Here is a 21,502-nt window from a genome sequence, read left to right as displayed (position 1 = left end):
AATTTAATTGGTTTTGATACGTCGTTCGATCATGTGTACTGATACTGTACAAATTCATTTGTCGCCATTTGTTGATTGAATCCTTCCAGTTGGCCATTCGGTCGGTAATGTCTGTGGTTGGGCAGTCGTAGTATCTGAGGCCATGGATGCATAAGCCAGGTCTAATCTGATAAGCATTTGAGTTGACGAGTACGACCAACTACTCTTCTGATGAAGGTTTTGTCTCATACCAACTGAAATCTGGGAAAACACTCCGTTTAGCAGGATACCTGCTATTTTCAAATCCGTGGTACACACTACCAGGCCGCTCAATATATACCAACGATATCGTATACTACAAGCCAAGATTTTACTCTCCTCTAAGTAGTCAAGACCGCGATGTCCACGTCCTCTACCCTCCACATGTACCACATAAATAAACTTCTATCGGGGCCATGTGAGAACTGCGTTCCATGCGTTTCGCTTTTCAGGGCTCACATTACATACCTATACGGAGCGAATTTCGCAGCCAGCTCTAACATATCTTTCTCTGCCATGTATTTAAACTTACCGCCCCCCTTTGCCTTTAATTTGCTCACATCTTTCCCCATGAAAGCTGCGCATCCTCTTCTACTCCGTAGTTAGTCACCATTTATAGACTGCCCAGCCACCCCCCCAAAAAACATAACGTGTAATGACTTACTGCACACCCAGATCACCGGTCGAGAAGACGTCGATGCGCTTCAACGCAAAGCAAGCAAACATCTCAACCGACCACTTGCCCAAGCCCCGAACAGCCGTCAGCTTCTCGAGAAGCTCTTCATCGCTCGCATTCAACAGCATTCGGGCACTCAATTCACCACTTGCGAATTTCTGCGATAGCCCTTGGATATATTCGGCTTTCCGCTGAGAGAGGCCGGCTGTCCGCAATGTTGCGATATCACACTTGATTATCTCTTCGGGCTTCGGGAAACGACTCGCCTCTGGTGCATTATCTCCGCTATCCCCGCTGTTGAACAATGCCACGAACTTATTTTTGATTGACTTCGCCGCAGCGCCTGATACCTGCTGCCCGATGATGCTAACCACTAGACTTCGGAAAGGATCGACTTCCTCTGCCAAACCCTCTGGCGAAAAGAGCGGACACGGGTGTTGCTTTATAACCGGCTCCAAGCGAGAGTCAGTGGCGATTAGATGCGCGACAGCTTTCTCGAGAAGCGTACCGGTCGTGGCTGTTGGACGTGGTCGGCCGGTTTTGCTAGGCGAGGCATTCTCAGTACCGGGCGGGTAGGCAACCAGAGAAGAACCGTGAGGTGTTAGAAGGGTCGCATTTGTTCTATGAGGTTCAACAGGACGGTCAAGAGGAGGGGGTGTGGAGCGTAGCCTGCTAATACTACGATCAGTAGGTAAAGGATCGAAAATGTTATTGGTCTTTTCTTGTTTGGCCGTGTCAGCTTTTGCCGTTTTGCTGGGGGTTGGATTCTCGAGAGTCCGTTCTAGAGTCAAGCCCACAGTTTTCTTTCCTTTTGCGGGGGTCTTTCGTGCTTTGGTAACGCCGCTGGTTTGCTGAGCTCTGTTGGTCTTCTTTGCTTGGATAGTTGGCTGTACGCTGTTCGTCACGGCATTTAAGCGTGCGGAGCGTCGGAGGGCCATTGTATATTTCTGTATAGCTGTATATATACTTTCCGGTTCAGAAATGATATTGAGGTTCTATCTCTTGGATGTAAATAAACTCAGTAGTCTTTTGGAAAGCTTGTGTTGGAGCTGTGGTTAGTGGATGTCACAATGAGAGCTCGGGATATGTCATCAATCACGGGGCTCGTATTTCCGACAGATGTCGTAGTCTTCGAGGGCTTTGATATTATGTGTTTATTTGATGTATTCCATAGGTATTAAGGAACGGATTTACTTGGAAGGCAGTGAAACAATATTGGGATGGATGTTGTTTATTTTCTAAGGTGGATCCCAACCATTGTGTCTCCCCTAAGTATTCATATGCTACAGTTATTTAGGTGCATAACAATCGAAAGTCTCACTGCAGCTTGGCAAGTTAGAGTGTAAATAGTATTAGGATATTATCTCCAATAGTCGTTCTTAATGACAACATTAATATATGTTTATATGTATCTCTAGTCTATTTTCTATGGTGATTTGATATTTCTAGTTTGAAGATATATTTTTTAATGGTATATTTCGGTTGATGAAGTATGAGCCATTCAAGTCGAACAGCGAGGATTATCTAGAACTATCAAAGTGTTGAATGTCCATGCTCAAGTCTCACTGCAGAAAGTCCAATTGGTGTTATTGAGCATCATGTCATTATTGTTCCTTGCCTTTGCCCTTGCAGTGGTTCAGTTATATATATAGAAGATAGTACGGAGTACGGAAGAGAGACATATCATTTCGAGAGACTCCAACACCGACTATAAGTGATATTGGTTTTTTTTTGGTCCTATTCTTTCCAATAAAACAAAATTCAAATAGAATCGCTGCATACGGAAATCTAGTCCACGCACACATCCAAGAAAAAAGTCACACAGAAGAATGTGCTTGCGTCATCTCGACGTTAATTAATGTTCAAGCGAACCGAAGCCGTCGATAAACTTGATTATCCACATCAGAAGCCCTAGTGTAATATTGCTGTCCGTTATATATTGAATTACTCGGTAGTGGGTAGGCATCCAAGATACCTATCAATACGGCTGCCACTAGGAAATATGGTACCAGGGAAGACAGGTGCTCTGAATCATTTAAGTCCATAACAATGGCCGAGGGAAATGGACTTGGCCGGACATTGCACTCAATTACCGTCTAATGTTAGAAACGCATAGAACCAATATACACCGTATGCAGAGCTTTTGCATGCGCTTGAGTTGTCCTGCTCGGACTTTGTATTTTGTCCTATCTAGCAATACCAGCCACCTTTCTCGAACGCGGCAATAACCAATAGAAATCGGTAACGACTAACATGACGATATGGATAACGTATGAGTCGTTCAAAAAGCTTAAGTTAAATGGTGCCAAGCTGACAGACAGGGTTTCCGACATTGTGAATGTTGGAGCGAAACCTAAAGCCGCTGCTGCATATTCCTGGTTGTCAAGGTAGCACCGATGTTGTCTAATGACCTCCCCCCTATTCGAGTTGCACGACGTTCTGTAATAATCGGGGTAACCGCGTTTCTCTGTTCTTCTCATATGTAATTCTATGATGTATAAGAATATGATGATCGTCCATTCATCTTCAGCCACTTTTGCTATTTCCGGTGCGCAGTTGTTTCATTCATTGAGAGCAGTCATACGGAGTAACGTCCTCGGGGCACTGGGGCGTTAGGTAGTGTTTAGCCACCCGTCCAGTGGCGCCTCGAAGAACGTGGTGGCGGGTACCTAAGGTACAGGTAAGATTTGTCTTAGGTATTGGTGTATTACATAGTGTGACAAGGGGTATTATATGCACTGCATTTCGGATTAAGCCTGGCTTCACTTGAGCCGAGTGAATGCTTAGCCAATCGATTGATTATTGAATGAATAAGTGCATGCAATAATCGTATTGTTAAACACTGCTTTGTGTTCCTGCAACCACAATGACCTATTTCAAGTCGACTGAGTGCCTTATACGTACTTCATAGTGAGGTAATTCTCGGAGACATTGATATACTAGAGGTGGTATAACCCTAAACACCCACTCCCCATTTGCCCCATCCATGGTACATACCCTCCCGGAGCCTTCTTTGGATCCATACTCCATAGTCTGCATGAACGAGAGGGGTAGACGGGGATATGGCTATCAGGGTGTTTCAACGAGACTATGTGTGGTCAATAGTCTATGGGAGAGTTTGGAAAATATGCATTCCTATGACACCAAGGCCGGCATTTGAAGAGCTGCGCGCTCATCGAATATGCTGTTGGATTTCATCAGATACAGAAGAGAGTTGTGGAATATCAATGAGTGTTATTTAATCCCTTTCTTTAAAGTTTCTATATTGTCACTAAAATTGGTCCTCATTCCATAACGACCTGAAGTCCTTACGGAATACAGTCATTTCTATACCCACCGTCAAACTCAGAGGATAAATCATGTAAATTGCCGGCCTGGTGTTACTCGATGTAGGGTTGGCTCTGCTATGATTGTGAGAAGGCTAGCGAGCTCTTAGATGGACTATACGTGGCTCTAGAAGGGCACAAGATAGCATGTCAAATCGTCGTGGGAAGTAAAGAAAGATGCGGGAAGGTCATTCGACCCATGCTCTTGATACTCAATATATAATGGACTTCAATCCGTTACCACGCCATGGTTAATGCTCTGTAAGAGATATGTGAAACATAGAAACCGCTTTGAAATAATTCCTAGTGACGGATCGGCGAGCAGTCCCCTGAACGGATAAGACGGAAGTGTAGGCAGATATTGAGATGAGAAAAAACGATCATTACTCAAACTGCAATTGTGACTACATCTGATATACGGACACTTCTATTGGCCTACCATGCGGCGTCTTTAGTCTTGGCCATCCTAAGAAGCGCGTCTCGAGGCACGAGGTTGACGCTGGCATGTAGATCGAAGCCTTCCATATGTTTGACCTCTATGCAGTAGAAGACCTACCTGAAAACTAAGGCATGTCTCCTTTAGAGATAACGGGAAAGCTGATCGGCTGTTGTGGTTAAGGGGTTGTCCAAGTTAGAAGCAAACTTTGACCGAGCTAGGTAATTGTGACGACCAGAAGTGAGGACGGGGTAGACAGTTGAGTTGTGAAAGCTGATACTATGAGATATGGATAACTATGGATTCACTCTAGCACTTACACAAGACACCCTTTAGTCGTCGCCGTTCTAAGTCTGCTGAAGCATACGTACCCTTGATATGCTTTCGGTACACGACTTGTGTCTAATATGCTTCAGTGCTTTCTCTGCTTTCCGAATATGTACTGTACGACGATCGACCTAGGATTTGCAAGCACTACGTGGACTAGTTCAATGGGTTTAAGGGCAGTAGAGTGCATCAGGCTTGTATATCTAGGTGTAACATGCCAAGGATATGGGATTGTAATGAGTTTGTACGCCGTATGGTCAAGGTAAAGAGCTAGCGGAAACGCCACAGTTTGGAATGTACTGGTAAACACTTCACAAAAGCCATTATCTACTTCATAGTGCATCACTCTCTATAAGATGAGAAGGGAAGGTACGTAGGAGGTAGGGTACACTACGAAATACTTTCGGATTACTCTCTGCAGCGATACCAATAATATGGTGAACTCCCTGGTCGCGGAAGAAGCGATTGTTACGACGGCTAGTTGTGGAGTTTGGATGGGCCGTGGCCGATAGTGGAGTGATGGGTGAGAACCCTAAACTGATCGCGACGAAAGAAGTAAGCAATCAGCTTCTATTCTTTCCAACAAAGGCTGGTTGATGAAGGGCGGAAAAGGATCGATCTGCCAAGCTACAGCCGTTGGGTCTCTCAATTCTTGTACACAACTGGAACATTCCTCAAAATGGCTTTTTACCTAGAGAATTACCGGGTTCCGTATCGAGGCTGTTTTGTTTACATCCATATTCAAAAGATTTGTAGGTCTTACTTTTATTCTTTTAATTTTCGAAGTCTAGTAATCTTGAGCTGAGAATTTGCCACAGCAGTACTTACTCCGTATGTATAGTCAGCATCAAGCACAAAAGTCTAGACGTCTTCATGTATTTGTGCAGATTAACTGAGCCGGGTTGCCCCGTTGTGCTGTAAGATCGCAATTACAGGAGCTTAGTATGGGTCCAGCTAGCTTCATTAGCATCAGACCAAGTGGGCCAGAGCTGAGGTATGGGAATTACAGCCGTAGTTGTATTCTTCGACACGTGATGATGGTTGTCCATTGGACGTTCCAGCCGTGGTTTCGCCACTAGACTCACCTATTATTATCGTCCATTGGTAACTGCTTACCTATAATTACCCACTTTACCCATGGTACCTGATCAGCTCGGTTCAGAAAAACAAAGGTGCCAAGAAAACAAATAGAAAAATCGAACCATGGAAATGGTCACATTGAGTTTTACGGAGTAGATCGAGTATCATCAACACAAAAGTAAAAAACAATGAGTTAGTTACCTATGAGAACAAAATGCGTTCAGGACCAGAAGAATGTAATCAACTGCAATGGACTAACTTGACATGACAAGAATGAAGATTCTGACAGCCACCTAATGAACGCGCATGTCAGCATGAAGCCAGAGTTGATCGCCAACCACTTGGGCAGGCGACTCTCCATTCCGATTGTCTGTTCGCAATGGCTCACAAACCAGAAATGGGAGAGGGAGCGGGTCCCACTAGATTCCAGCAAATTCAGATCGGCCACGGTAGGCTTTATTTGTCTTCTATTAATGAATTTGTCTAACGTTCATAGCATTCAAGGGACCCTCTGAGAATGGAAGGAACAACATTTGCTCCTAAATATGGCGTAAATAGGGTCGGCCGTAGCAGATAGTTTCGGCTTGGAATGGGGTGATCGGGCTTTATCACATTTATTGCCTAGGTAGATGCTGCACTGTACGTAGTAGTAATACTCCCGACAAAAATGCATGCAAATCCATGATATCCAGGTAATGTAATTTGTTGGAGTCTGGCCCCTTCTAGCGCCAATACAAATAGTACTTCGTAGGTACTGGGCGGAGTTGCTGTAAATTTGTATTATTGTTTATAAATGATCATCGTGATGATCTTGATAGTTGTATCTGTAATCCTACTCCCGGCTACCTAGTATATATTCGTTTAGATAGAGTCACTCCACTATGAGGTCAGAAAAAAATTTTTTCTTTCTGGTCTTGCCCTCTGTTTTGAGACAGTATCTTGGTGCATACCAACTAACGTCTTATCCTCCGTTGTACAGAATACGCAATACTCGATACAATAATACCGTCGGTAACGTCGATGTATCAACAATGATAGTTTTGTACAGAATGGTGTATGGAAGAACTACGCGGTGGTAGATAGTAAGAAATTCTATGTTGTATGCAATATATAGATCCGCAAGGAGGATATTATATACTACTCTGTAGGTACTCTTATGGTATTATCTTGGTTTTTATTACGGAGTATGATTATTATCATTTCGGCTACAGGAGTATTGTACCGACGGGATCCAGGTACACAGCGGAGGAGTGGGACACACTGACAATGTTTTGGTCTGAATGGTCAATGGCGATGGGGAAGGAAGAATCCGAGGGCGAATCAGGATTGGAACTGGACCTTGCTTATTGGAAAGGTGCGACACGATAAGGGGGGAAACTCAGTAGGAACAACGGGCTCATTCCTGATCAGAAGAGAAAAAAACAGGATTTCTTTCACCTGCACCCGGTAATAATATTTTCCCAATGTGAAAAAATAAGAGGGATCAAAAATGAAAACGATTGATTACCGTGGTGATACACGTACTAGTAAGGTAATTTATTTTTGTCGTAGCAAGGAGGGACCACCCCGGTCTCAGGTCCACCGTCCTCGGGCCACGACTCCTTTCTTGCGCTCCTGGAAAGCCAATCCTTCCTTCCCTCTTCTGACGCTTTTCTTCGCCATCCCAGTCTCTCCTTCTCTTCCTCTCCTTTCCTCTCTTTTCTTGTTGTGTCAAAACGTGCCTACCCAATCTGTGCACATCCTTTCGCTGAAGGAACCATCATCAAACCGCTTCTCTTTCGTTGAAGCTCTATCTTTCTTCCACTCGTTTATTTATCTTTGGATCCCACCCCTCTTTCAACTCTTTGCGACTTTGCGCTACTGTTATCTGGTAAGGGCTAAATATCGCCCCGTCATACCCAAGTAGTCCACAACATTATCGGTAAGTGAAGGCGTCTATCATCCATTCATTGAATGTGTTCCCTTGTGTACACCAATATATGGCATTCCGCCCACCATTAAGCCCTGGTTGCCTCTCATTTGAAGAAAGACCTTGATCATGTCCAACGTGCTAACAGTATCTCCATTAGAAGAAATCACATAACAATGTTCATTAAATACGCTCTTCCCGCCCTGGCCGCGGCTCAGGCCGTCTTTGCTGCTAGTGATAGTGAGTGAAGAGTGGCGCGATGAAAGAAACGAATGACTAACAATAGATATAGAGTGCGGCTCGGGTGACACCATCAAGATCGAGAACCAGAGCGATGCCGACGGCTACTCCAGCTGCAGCACCCTTAAGGGTGATGTTGAGATCTCCGGAACCTACTCTGGCGATCTCCAACTCAATGGAGTTAAGCAGATCTCCGGTGGACTGAGCTGCGATGGTGCTTCCAACATGACCGGCCTCTCTGCTTCTTCGTTGAACTCCATCGGCGACACCTTCAAGCTGACCGGTCTTACCACTCTTACTACCCTCAGCTTCGCCGCGCTCACCAAGGTTGGTTCTATCGAATTTACTGCTCTGCCTCAGCTCCAGAGCCTGGATTTCACCAAGGGTGTTACGGAAGCTGGTAGTGTTGTCATTACCAACACTGGTTTGAGCAGCCTCAACGGTATCTCTCTTGAGACCGTGGGTGGCTTCGATATTACCGAGAACACCAACTTGAAGACCGTCAACGTCAACAACCTGAAGAACGCTACTGCCCTCATCAACTTTGCCGGTAACATGGACGGTCTTGAGATCGAATTCCCCAACCTTGGCACAGGTCAGAACATGACCTTCCGTAACGTCAGCTCGGTTTCCGTTCCCTCTCTGGAGAAGCTCAAGGGTCAGCTCGGCTTCTGGGGTAACAAGTTCCAGTCGTTCAGCGCTCCCAACCTTACCGAGACCAGCGACTTGATCTTCAACGATAACAGCAAGCTCAGCAACATCAGCATGCCTGTGCTCAAGACTGTCAACGGTGGCTTCCAGATTGCCCGCAGTGACAAGCTTAACGTTATCGACTTCCCCAAGCTGGAGACCGTCACAGGTGCTATTGATTTCAGCGGTGAATTCAACGAGTAAGTTTGGACTCTGACAATCACATGAAATTTTTTGAGATTTCGTGCTAACAATATCTCTTAGGGCCCACCTTGACTCTCTTAAGTTGGTTAGGGGTGACTTCAACATGCAGAGCACTGGTAACATCAGCTGCACTACCTTTGACAACATGGCAAAGAACCGCGAGGTCATCAAGGGTACGGAGACCTGCAAGACTACCTCGAACCCGGAGACCCGTGATGGCAAGTCTGGCTCTACCACTTCCACTGGCAAGGCTTCTGCCACCTCTACCGGCGCTGCTTCTGCTCTTGATGTTTCCTCGATGCCTGCTATGGGCTTGGCCGCTGTCTTCGGTGCCCTGGTCCAGTATGCTCTGTAAAGGATGTTTCGATACCAAACCGTTGTGCACTTTGTTATTTCTTATATCGGACTCCACTTACAGCCGTGTAGAGTTGCTTAATAAGCAAAGGGTATATTGATTCCTGTGCTTTGTTTTTATGACTATAATTGAACTTGTTTGAGCAAATTCGCAGTCTGGGTTTGTCGCTCTCCGCGGAAATCCGAATTCCAGCTGATGGTCTACTTTTTTTTTTTGTCTTACTTTGTATGAAATTGCAATTGGTGGTTAATATGTCGGAAGCCGTTCAATCGTGCCTGTCTCGAGGCAAGCCAGTGTGCTTGCTATCAGTAATTACGTGCGGGCCACACGCTTTGTTGAATACAGGCGTCTAAAGTCTTGTTTTATAGCGCTCCTTTTCAGACGATGTACTTGTGTCATAAATGTTTTTATTCTTTGGTCACTTGCCCCAGGGACAGTTTGTGCTGTAAGCAAGGTGGTGGATGCCTTTGCCTCGTAAATCAATAACTCTTTGATTGTAACGAGCGATCTTCGTGGAGGCATGTAATAGCAACCGGGGTTCCTCGGTCTTTGGCGTGGAGACCAGAGAGATCCAGGCCCACCATTGCAACTACCCTGAAGACTACTTAATATTGTATTACACGTATCACGACCGATGAGGGGATTCTGAGATCGTGCACGATTCAGAACGCGGACAAGGATCTGAGGACGGGACGCGTTATCTCCATGAGCATTTAGCACCCAGCGGCCCGTGGAAGGGTATGTGCTTCGTACAGCTGTGCCTACATGGGTCACTTCTTCAAAACCTTTCCCACAATGGGTGCAGATAAATCGACGAGTCATTTCGCACGGTGGGTGCTCTCCTTATACAGCTTCCTGCAGAGAGTCCTGCAATCAGCTATCTTCAGCATATCCCAGTTAAGGTTTATCCTTTGACAAATCGTGACAAGAAGGGAACGACTCTACTTCGAATTTCCGGATCATGATATATAATATCCTATCTTAAGGGGTGGCTGAGTGGGTGTTCGTTCCCCTTCGACAGAGAACGATGATCAGCCTCTGCCGATCCGATATAGTTTCAATTGACAGATCTATATCTGTTTCATTCACCTCCCTCCTTGCCAATAAACATCAATATGTAACTTTGTGGGGACCGGGAGCGCAAGTGAAGGAGGAATTGGAAGTCAACAGACAAAGAAGACAAGATACTCACACGGGAAGCCAAAAGTAGATAGATGGCACTACTAGTACCGTGCAAGAAAATTAAGGTACTCGAACAGGACCCGTGCAGGTGAGCTTTAATGTTTAAATATTGGGGATAGATATCAGTTTCCAGGAACAAGAAAGCCCCCCCCAAAAAAAACAAGAAGGTGATGGATAGTTTGGGTAATTATTAGGTCTGAGGCCGATAGACACTGGAGACTCGTGGATCTGATCGCGTATCTGGTGTGGCCGGAACAAAATTCCTAGGTTTCGACCATGTGGAAGAAAGGGTCGGGGGAGCCGCGGCTTTCTTTCCCTTCTTCTTGTTCTCTCTTTTTATTTTTATAATTTGATTATTTTTATATTTTAATTTTCTTGGCTTTACCTCCCTTCGTTCTATTTCCCGTAGGTGTGGATATCGTGGTGATGTCGGTAGCTCTGTTTAGTAAGTCTCTTACGGAGTCGACCTTTGGTACTTTGGACCAGATGACAGGTAGTTCTGCCAGGTACGCTTTAGGAAATGTGGAGAATGGGACTAATCTGTTTATGTACGGATTGACATTGCGTTTTTACCTTCAATGGAGCATGGGGGGGGAGGGTTTTGTGGTAGGTGGGTTTCCCTACTACCTACCATTCCGAGTAAGTAGTGGCTTGTTCATTGAGTTTTCTCTCCCGATCCCCGTGAATGAGTATATCTCTCTCCCTTTCGACGATAGATGGGGTCTTGAGTTTGGACGGCCGGGATCTGCTGGGGGGGTGTCTGTTCCCTGGCATTTGACAGCAAAGTGAGGAAAGTCCGTGTTTATTGGATTTGGGTACCGACGGGGGCCTCTATTGAAGAATTATGGATGCAGAAAACCAAGGAAGGTAGAAAAAACTTGGAACTGAAAAGCTTGGTTTCTATTTGGAATGTGGTGGATTTTCTTTTTGATATGATAGATACAATGGGGGTCATCATGCCTTGCAGCTTTCTATGCGATACTACCTGCCGCATATGGTTGTGGATGCCTCAGGCTTGCTTTTTTTTTTCCCCTTCGAGGTTAAGTCTCAGCTATGTCTGCTTGGTTATGTCTGGATCGGTAAGTGATGTAAGGTGGTTTGTCTGTCTCCAGGGTGTTGAGGGAATTGGCAATGCCTTGAGGGAGAGTGGCTCTACGTGGCGTTGGACGGTGGATGGATGCCTGGTACGTTACGGAGCTCGGTTCACGTCCTGGAGGGTGCGTTGCTTTGGTCTAGTGTCGTGTCGTAGGTATGAAGGAGTGGAAGGAAGGTAGCAAAGTTTTGGGCTTCGTGGACTCGGTGGCAATAATGGTCAATGTGGATGGATACCTTGCTATCGTCATACAAAGGATACTACTACTTGGCTTGTCTGCACGCTGTTCAGCAGAGGTAATTGATCCTTGCAGAAGTGGATAATGGTCCTCTGTCTCCGTATGTGCGTAATAGCGGATATTGGGAAAAAAGGGAAGCTGCACTGCATGCATATATCAAAAGAAATGTCGGATGTATGTACGTATGCTGATAATACTATGTCGGCGGCAATAAACTATTGGAGCAACAAGAGCCACAACCTGAAACACGAGCACGAGTCGATTAACTTAGACATCGAATCTCGCCCCAGTCGGCGAAGAACGTCGTCGTGGCCACCTCCCAGCGAATGGATGAGACTTGATACATGAAGTTCCCCATTGCACAGGGTTAGCCCTGGGGGGAGGGATTTCCCCTGTTTGAGGGTAGCAGTAGTATGCATGTAGTCATTGATGCAGGTCGTTAAATGTATGTGTGTGCGTTTTAAAACCGGTAGGAGGCGTTGGGTGTCTGTGTGGTTGATAGGTTGGTCTATTGTGGGTAGGGCTTCGAGGGTCAATGTGATGTATCATATTGTTCGAGACTGTTCGAGTACCGTGGCGAGTTTGGGGTCCCGTTGAGGCTTCTTGTCGTGACGTTCATTTATTTATGACTTACTCTTTTAGGTTGATTTTTTCTTTTTTTCCAATTCCTTTTTTTACTTCAGGGTGGCAAATGTATAAGGAGTGTCGCAATTGAAGGATTCGATTTGATCGTGGTCGGTGATGTTGATCGTGCCCTAAGGTGAGGCACCTAGTCGGTACTAATAAGATTGGTGCTATTGCACTGACCCCCGCTGGATATCCTGCCGTGTAACACTACCAACACAGTAGCTCGACCATACGAAGTAACCAGGAGCTCATCTCGGGAAGTGATAACCCTCAATTGCACATCGCCGTACGAATTAATGGAGTTAAATGTGCAAACCCGTTGGTGTGGATGAGTTCCGAGAGAGAGAACTTCCCAAGGGAAGGAAAGCCCTTGCAACTGGAGGATGGCCGATTAAGGTTCAAACCTCACACGTCCCCTCTCAGGTATTCCTGCTCCCACAGTCTGGGTCACCAATAACAGGCCATATTATGGAGTATCGACTCGTCCAGACCCTGGTATATCGGAGAATATATGAGGAATTGGCCAAACCCCCAGGCCGCTCGGACAATTTCGGTGGCATCGTGAAGGTTCAATGTAGGTACACATGACTGGCTCTAGGATGTACATAGCTTGAGAGCAATTCGGTTGCAAAAGGTACGTATGCGACGTATGTACATAGGTACGTACATGCATACATCCATCCGTCTGTGTGCGTGATGGTCTCCTTTGAGTTTCGAAAAGAGTTCGTGCCTGGGTGACGAGTACGTGCAAGGTTGAGTTTGTTGGTTCAAACAGGGGTTCACCATGGTATGCTCGTCGTGATTCTGACCTCTTTCGCAGGAATTGGATAGATGGATGGAGGCATTGCCAACTCATCAAGCTAAGAGGACCGGGGCACTCCTAGTCCTGAATTTGGCTTGTATTAGTGCTTAATTAAAGCGTTTGCGGTTTGGTTACTAACGCTCAGAGTCAGTCTAGAGTCGAAACTCCCCCAATCGGGTAAAAAAACGAATCATCCACCATCGTAACGGGAAACGGGTGCAAAGTGGGAAAATTAATACGGGACTGCTATATCCAGGGGAGCAGACCGATCTTTGGTAACTCATAGGCTATAGCCTCATGGCTCCCAAGGGATGGGCGAGCACGGAACGTGGGGCTAGCTGAGCGAAAGAACACTTGCTAGATGCATGGGGCCCACTGAATTCTTCATACTCACCCGCAGATCCCTAGAATTTCGAATATGACAGATCTTATCCGGGCTGCCATGAGACCCACCACTAACCATCCTAACGGGGTCACAACAGTCCACACATCATCTGGGCTGTTGCACTTGTTTGTATTGTTTGAACTTGGGCCCAATATGCCGTATTTGGATCCTCCGCTTCTCTTCATCTCCACCGAAGTACGCCGTCCCCGGGCTCTGCCTCAAAAGATCCCGGGTAGGGATGATGGGCGGGCAAGCCGCCGACCTCATGGGCTGATGACCAGCATGAAAATCCTAGCATCGTGAATCCCATTTACGGAGCGACCTCACTGAACAATCTCCACCTTGGCCTGTTAGTTGGATCTAGCGAAACTCCTCGAGCGATCTAAATCTGTCTCTCCCGTTGGAGACGTCATCAAATAAACCAATTCCAAATCACCATGCTCCGTAGCAGGTGACAGCCTTAAGCACAGTCTTAACCAAAATAAGAAACCAGAGCCCAGAACTAATAATCGTTGGGTCTGACAGCCGTCAGATCCTGGTCACTGGGATTTCCCGGTGACCCAAGTGAATGGGTCCGTCTCGGGGGCTGTGACGATCAGAAACTCTGTGTTTTGACCCCCTTCTTCTATGGAAGCTAGGAAGATAGCGTCTCGGCCGCATTCGGCTATACTCGCTGATAATGTCGATTCTGATACGATGGCGTCGAGATCGAGTATTGGTCGATGTGGTCATGTTAAACATTCAACGTCTGGTAGGCACCGACTCCTCACTGAGAATGTCTCAGGCAACTTCTTGATTTGGGGATGATTTACTCTCTGCCCCAGAGTCCTTGCTTCGTGCTATCTGGCTCTGAACACCTCCTGCGGAGGAGGGATTTACCTCGGGGAACCTGCGTCCGCCTGTGCGTCGGATGTTAATGTATGGTTCATTATCATGGTTCGTCAAGGTGCTCCATTGGTACTTTTGTCAATCTTTCGAATATTCTAGGTCCCTGGCAATGTGCTACCCTAGACAGGGGAGTGAGATGGAGCCTGCTGCAAGATGACTGTATGTACATACATTGTAAATCGAAAACGGAGTACTCCGTAGCTCGAGCGATCGAACCCACCCAAAGGACAAGGGTTCCCCTTGTCTCATCATGGCTGTGGCTGCAGTTCGCGGATGTCCGATCTGAGTTGCCTGTGGATGATGCTCAAGATCTAGAATAGTTGGTTCTCAGTTTGGGATGCTGGACTCACGATGGTATTCTCCGAACCTATGTCTTGAATATCTATCGGACAAGCGCCGGAACCAGTTCCGCAACAGCCACAGTGCCTGCGCATGGCAGCAGACAATAGGCACTATTTTTACTTAGTCATCATGAGTCTCTAGATGGGAGGGTGGAGAAGGAATACGATGCTATCCCAGGTAGATTAAGAGGAGACATAACCTCATGGTTGACGGCCATTGGCTCAGATCGACTATTGAAGACGTCGATGCAAGGGGATTCGATACATTTACCTTCTATGGCCCGTGTAGATCAAATTCAAACCATTGCACTGGTGACAAATCAAGGGCTTTGGTTACTTTCTATTCAAAATGAGGGCCTCGCGATCAAAGCACGTTGATTCGCCGATCGTCTGGGCCTCGCGTCTGTGCCCATTTTGTGACAGAGATTCGGACGAGTCTCCCATAAAAGGACACTAAATTGGGTCAGTTGAACTTTGCGGAAGGTTGAGGCTACTTCCCCGCGGCCTCATGGGGACCGGAAGGGAGGAAGTGGGTTGCAGATACACACATGTAAGTAGTAGGAATTACTTGAGTCTCTTCCCGACAGGAGGTTCCATCATGCCCTAACTTTCTACCTCTATCGGGAGGTCCAGACATGCAATAAGGGAAGGTAGGGGGAAACGAAATATGATTAATATTATTTATTTATTTATTTATTTATTCTTTCTATTCTTCTACTTAGAAAATAAATAAAATAAAATAAAATAAAGGAATTTATATGGTAAAAGCGAAGATAGAAAATGTTCTCTGGTTTTCTATTAAAGGAGATCAGCATGAGGGAAATAACAATAATATAACAATAATAATTAATTAATAACAATCTCTATTATTATATTAGAATTATTTGTAAAAAAGAAAAACCCAAATAATACTATTGATCGATCTCTGAACCTAGAAAAGAGAAAAAAGAAAAAGAGAGAGAGAGATCTGTATGTCATTGTCGGAAAGTACATCCACACACACACCCTAATCAAAATCCACTTCCCTATCGAGATGAGCGCAGATCCTCAACATGATACATCTCCATCTTCACTCTATCGATTGCTGCACGTCTCCATAGAGTCCTGAGCGCCGCCACAATCCATTCTCGTCCCCCCTCTCCTACTGCTTCGGGTTACTGAGATCCATTCCCCTCCTCGTTCACCATCTGCAAAAGATATAAAACATGCAGCGGATCGCACCGTACCCTTCGGGAACCATTCTGTTCTTCATCTCGTCTATACCTCGTGGATCAGTCTGACTACTTTCTCGTCTGATCCCTTCTTGCTCTCCCATAGCAACATCCTCCCTTGATTGTTTCATCACTAGCCCTTACTTCGTACCTTTGACCTCAGACTAATTTATTATCAACTGTCTTTCCCGCCCTGAGACACTCGTCGATCTATCCTTCCCAGAGACAATTGTTTATATCAATCTCAGACATTCGCACATACATATCGACGCATCGTACATATCGACATCTCACTGGGTCATCCACTCTACTAAGACATACATATCCTCCCGCTGCACCTCACCTTATTTCAAAACCCTAAGCAACCGCAGCCGTGGTGTTTGAAGATATGAGTTCGATGACTGATGACATCTCACGGCGCTACTCTCTTCCGTAAGATATGACCGTCATTGGCCGCTTGACGCATAACTAACATGGACTTCTTAGAAGCGTCCGTTCTATCGCCAACGCTCCTAACGCAACAGAAATGACTGACGACCGTCGGTTACCGCCCCTGCCCCGCGTAGACCCTTTGCCTCGCGGGCCATTCAATCCTTTGGCCTCCAAGATCTTCGCCCCTAGCCCTCCCAGCTCTCAGGAATCATTCCCTGTCAAGTCGCCGTTTCCAGCATCCGAACACATTGTTACGCCCCCCTCGCCTGCCAATTCAGCCGATAGCTCATGGCCCGAGTCTCTGCCTTCTCAGAAGATGTTTGAATGGCCCCAGGATCTTTCTTCGGCCGACCTCGTGAACTTGATCGCCCCAAAGCATATTAACCGCAAGCCTCCTCTGCAGCAACTGTGTGGCCGAAAGCGTAAGGGGAGCATGGTCACGGGCGAATGTGACGACCAGAGGGAGAAGCACCGCATTGCAGAGGGCAACCGACGAAAGAACTTGAGCCAGTTACACCGTGAACTGGACAGTCGTATTCATGACTTCTTCCTTGAACGGGCCGGGTGGAATCCATCTAAGAGTCTTCCCGAGTCGAAGGAACACATTGTGCAGGGTGCCATTTTCCTCATCGATTTCATGCTTCTGATCATTGTCCACCTTATTCGCCAGGAAAATGAGATGCCTCGGCAGCTATCTGAGAAGCTTCAGCCTCAGATCCGGTGTATGCAGCTTCAGCAGTTGATCGCCAATCTCCAGCAGCAGAATCAGTCCGCTCAGCAACAGATCAAGTCCTTGAAGCAAGAAAACCAGCTATTGGAGGAGCGTAACCAGGCGCTTGAGCTCCAGCTGAAATCCTATGAACACATGTTCCGATCGCCCAAGACCGAACAGCCAAGTCCCCAGCCTCTTACCCAGTTTTCCGATTCGAGGCCGCGCAACATGTTGCCTGGCCTACGTGTTTTCTGCGACGAGATCGCTGTGAATGGCACGGAGGCCTCCCGCTTCGACCCGCCACACACCGGGTCTTCCCAGTCCTTTTCGCAGAGCTTCCTTAGCCATTCACCCCCAATGACCGGGCCTTCGTCCCCGGTCTTCACACAATCGACTTTTTCGGTTCCCGCGTCGCGGCGCCAGTCCATTATTCCGTCACCATGAGCTGGTGGCAGGGCATGTTGCTTCTGCTTGGCCTTGTAATGAATTTCCTTGTCCTTGGGCATAGAGCTGTGATTTGGAGCCGATTCTGCTGTTTTGATTGTGTTTTGTGGCATAGCGTGGCATTGTACCATTTGGTTTTCGAACGGGACTGATTATTGACACCGGGATGCCTTGGTGTTCTCATCAGGGTCTGTCTTCTTGTTTTCACTGGATCCTGGCGAACTGGAGCAAGTGGGTTGTACATCAAAAACTGGGTCGGGAATTGCGAGTTGCACGGATTTTCTTTTCTTTCTCATGTTGAAATACATAATTTCTTTCCTTTGTTCATATTGGGATGGGTTGTCTTCATCTTCTTGGTTATCCTGTGGGGATTCGGAGTGGAAGGGGAATTTTCTTATCTCTCTATCTATACATATATACGGTTGATTTCGGTTTTTGTTCCATTATTTTCATTTGTGTGTATCCATGTCCAGGCTAAAGCGAATACGAATATAGAGCGAATGTGATTGAATGGATTATTATCGATATTATTATTGCTGTACCTTCATTTAGTGTCGTGATTCCAGCCAAGATCGTATAAAATGAACACCGTCCCCCTTTATGCAGTATAACTGGCGGACGAATTGGACGGGTCCCATTGGCCGCGTGTGTGCCAAGAAGACAAAGACCCTTCATCGCGAATACTACCGACATGATGAAGGCTTTGGGATCGGATTCGAATGAGATCCTTTTGTTTTTTGGATTCCCTCATGACTCTGAGAAAGATGTATTGTGGTAGTGGGGAAGAGTTCCCAGGAATGAATGGCGTAGGGCCGAGAAATCAACATGGGGAAAGGTATGGACGAGATGGTTGAAATTGAATATCTGATGTGACTATAAAAAGTAACGTGAACGCCAATCCCGAAGCGTGTTTGTCTGGACTTTTCCATCCGCAGTTGGTCTCCCCATTTCATTCAGTATTCGAGAACCTCTTGTTTTCTGAATTTCCCCTTCTTTTTACTTCTCCTTCGACACGCATTCACCTCTTGCCTTTTGCAAGTCTTGTAATCATAGTATTCTTCTTCTCTTTTTGACGACCGTCAAATCCATTCGTTTGGTGTCTATTCTTTTTTGTTTTTTCCTATTTTTAATATTTTGTTGCCGCTCCCTCCCGCAAACCGACGTTTCTGTCCTTTTTCCACCACCCACGGACCATCTTCGTTCCTCCTGCCCCCTTCCCCATACTTCTGCGCAAACCTCGATTTTTTTCTCTCCCCTTTGCACTCCCTCTCCCCGTCCCAACTGAGTCGACAATAACTTCGGATTGCCTTAGACAAGTGACTCCCCTCGACTTTGTCGGCGCCACCGCCAAGTGCTCTTTTCGGTCGCTCCTTTTCCCCTTCCGGTCCGTCCTACCTTCATTGGTCGTGCGATCGGCTAAAGGGTGATTGATCTCCGGACGTTGGTGCCAGCGACCCTACATTTTTCCCGGGATCGTCACCGGTTCGAGACACCGACAACTTTCGTCTTCGAACGATATCCCTACCTCAAGTCCTTTTCACTTGTCGCTATTGCCTAGATCGCAAAGATGCTTCTTCCCAAGGGTGGTGTAACGTGGAAGTCGGCGAAGGCGAGGTTGCCCCCATGGAGGGCCATTCTGGTCCTGGTGACGCGCACTCGTTTCCTGGTGTCATTGGCCCTTACTGGCTTGTTGATCTTGCTGTGGCGTGGTATTAGCAAGTCCGCATCGGAGATGCAAAAGTAAGTGCTCGACTCGCTTTCAGCCTGTGTTTGGCGCGGCACGCGGCTTGAATCACCCCCTGCACATGATGCACATATTAACTCGACCGTCCAGTTTCTACTGTTACGGACCTCCCAAGTCGCCAATGGATATGAGTCTTAACGAAATGGCCGAATGGAATGCCCATATGCAAACCCCGGTCGTCTATAACCACCATGACCCTTATGAAGTCAACTCTTCTACCATTCACAACATTGACCTCAACCCCATCGGCTCTAGTGCTCAAGCTGTCGCAAACGCTGAACGAGTGCTCATCCTGACGCCGCTGAGAGATGCTGGCCCATATCTGCAAAAGTACTTCGAGCTCCTCTACAAGCTGTCCTATCCTCATCACCTTATCGACTTGGCCTTCCTCGTCGGCGACTCCAAGGATGACACCGAAAGCCTCCTCGTCTCTGAGTTGAATCGGATCCAGGAACAGGGCGACAAGGTTGCGTTCCGCAGTGCGAGCATTATCAAGAAGGACTTCGGGGCCGATGTGAACATGAACGTTGAGGATCGACACTCCTTTGCCGCTCAGGGTCCGCGCCGTAAGGCTATTGGCCGGGCACGTAACTATCTGCTCTACTCCGCCCTGAAGCCTGATCATTCTTGGGTTTACTGGAGAGATGTGGATATTGTCGACAGCCCAGAGACCATCCTTCAGGACTTCATGGCCCATGACAGGGATATCCTCGTTCCGAGTATGTGGAATGCCACGGTTGTTCCATAGCAAAGGCTGACCTCTCTGCAGATATTTGGTTTCACAGATACAAGGACGGTGTTGATGTCGAAGGTCGCTGTAAGTGGAAATAACCCTTTTCAACGATGGTCAGTGCTAACATTCTCAGTTGACTACAACTCGTGGATTGAGTCTGACAAGGGACGCCGGCTGCGACAAACCCTCGACCCGGACACCGTGCTGGCTGAGGGCTACAAGGAATATGATACGGGCCGCCAATACCTTGTTTCCATGGGTGACTGGCGGAACAACAAGGACGAAGAGGTCGAGCTTGATGGAATCGGTGGTGTTAACATTCTCGTCAAGGCCGACGTCCATCGTACAGGTATGTTATGCACGGCCTTTGGAACGATTGCCCCGGAGAGCTATTACTAACTGTAAACCTAGGAATCAATTTCCCCGCATATGCCTTCGAGAACCAGGCTGAAACCGAGGGATTTGCGCGCATGGCGAAGCGAGCGGGATACCAGGTGTACGGCTTGCCTAATTACGTTGTGTGGCATATCGACACCGATGAAAAGCCCGGCAATCTTGGAGACCGTAAAGCGTACTAAGCATGTTGTCTGGACTTGGTCCTTTCCTCCCCGAGCCGGCGGCTTTCGGTTCTTATTTCTCCAAGATTTTAATACCCTTTTCCCGTTTATGTCCGTGGTTTACTACATGGGATTTCTTTTTTCCCCTTCCTGATACTCGTACTTTTGCCCTTACCATTCCCCCCACTTGGACGTTTGAAACGGACATCTCATGGTTCCGGTAATTAGTCTTCTTCATGTCGCGTTCTAGGGATCGTGCTGCTTCTTTTCTATTTTTGGCGCTATGGGGAACGTGTTCAGCGGTGTCGACACTCATAGAGTGGACGGGTGATTTCACGCTTGTATTACTGGTGTTGCCTTGTTTTCCTTGACGACTGTGCAAGCAAGCCTACTGCAGGGTTTCCCAAGTTTGCGATGGGGTTTTCAGTCTGCCGTGGCCTGGTGCTCGCACCTTCTGGGTGGCTGTTGTTCTCTGCATGAATCAACATCTATGAGGGACACGGGCTCAGTTGGGACTGAGCCATGTTTTTAAAAGGGGGGCAAGGCTGCTGCCGTCGACGAGCAAAGAACTAGGGCATAATGGTGCCTGGCGTCCATGTACATAGATATATAGGCTACAATTTGTCGGGCTGTTATGACTTGAGGGTTAACTGATTCGTAAATCGAAAATGCAACCACGTGTGACGCAAAGAAGAAGAATCTGAGATGATAAAAAAGATTATCAATTATTATGGATAATTGTTTCTCTTTCCCCGCAAGGCAATCAGTCCCCACTTCGACCTCCATAAATACCGACCTCCTACTGAGACATCAGCTCTAAATCCTTCTATCGATCACCGATCTGAGACATCC

At 46.8% G+C, this 21,502-nt stretch overlaps 5 protein-coding genes across 5 annotated transcripts; 4 read left to right on the top strand and 1 right to left on the bottom strand.

The window, feature by feature from the left end:
• Nucleotides 1–359: 359 nt before the first annotated feature.
• On the bottom strand, nucleotides 360–1,632 carry alkA (DNA-3-methyladenine glycosylase II; the record flags this gene model as incomplete). Its single annotated transcript, XM_001821352.3, has 3 exons — nucleotides 360–423; nucleotides 487–609; nucleotides 683–1,632. The coding sequence occupies 3 exons, from the start codon at nucleotides 1,630–1,632 to the stop codon at nucleotides 360–362; spliced, it is 1,137 nt and encodes a 378-aa protein (XP_001821404.1).
• Nucleotides 1,633–7,352: 5,720 nt separating this feature from the next.
• On the top strand, nucleotides 7,353–7,744 carry AO090023000906 (uncharacterized protein; the record flags this gene model as incomplete). Its single annotated transcript, XM_023235820.1, is given in 2 exon segments — nucleotides 7,353–7,733; nucleotides 7,739–7,744. Coding segments are annotated over 2 exon segments (387 nt in total).
• A 204-nt stretch (nucleotides 7,745–7,948) lies between these two features.
• Nucleotides 7,949–9,261, top strand: ecm33 (GPI-anchored protein Ecm33; the record flags this gene model as incomplete). Its single annotated transcript, XM_023235819.1, has 3 exons — nucleotides 7,949–8,012; nucleotides 8,059–8,902; nucleotides 8,967–9,261. 3 exons carry the CDS (start codon nucleotides 7,949–7,951, stop codon nucleotides 9,259–9,261), a joined length of 1,203 nt encoding a protein of 400 aa, XP_023090803.1.
• Nucleotides 9,262–16,554: 7,293 nt separating this feature from the next.
• Nucleotides 16,555–17,616, top strand: AO090023000902 (putative HLH DNA binding domain protein; the record flags this gene model as incomplete). The annotated part of the gene is made up of 1 exon (XM_001821349.3): nucleotides 16,555–17,616. One exon carries the CDS (start codon nucleotides 16,555–16,557, stop codon nucleotides 17,614–17,616), a length of 1,062 nt encoding a protein of 353 aa, XP_001821401.3.
• A 1,567-nt stretch (nucleotides 17,617–19,183) lies between these two features.
• Nucleotides 19,184–20,671, top strand: AO090023000901 (ANP1/MMN9/VAN1 family protein; the record flags this gene model as incomplete). The annotated part of the gene is made up of 5 exons (XM_001821348.3): nucleotides 19,184–19,356; nucleotides 19,451–20,079; nucleotides 20,130–20,177; nucleotides 20,227–20,442; nucleotides 20,505–20,671. 5 exons carry the CDS (start codon nucleotides 19,184–19,186, stop codon nucleotides 20,669–20,671), a joined length of 1,233 nt encoding a protein of 410 aa, XP_001821400.1.
• Between the last annotated feature and the right edge of the window lie 831 nt (nucleotides 20,672–21,502).

The sequence above is a fragment of the Aspergillus oryzae genome, chromosome 3 (assembly GCF_000184455.2).
Source record: "Aspergillus oryzae RIB40 DNA, chromosome 3".
Lineage (NCBI taxonomy): Eukaryota > Fungi > Ascomycota > Eurotiomycetes > Eurotiales > Aspergillaceae > Aspergillus > Aspergillus oryzae.
Note: the sequence above shows the minus strand (reverse complement) of the source record. Positions and strands in the feature narration are given on the sequence as shown.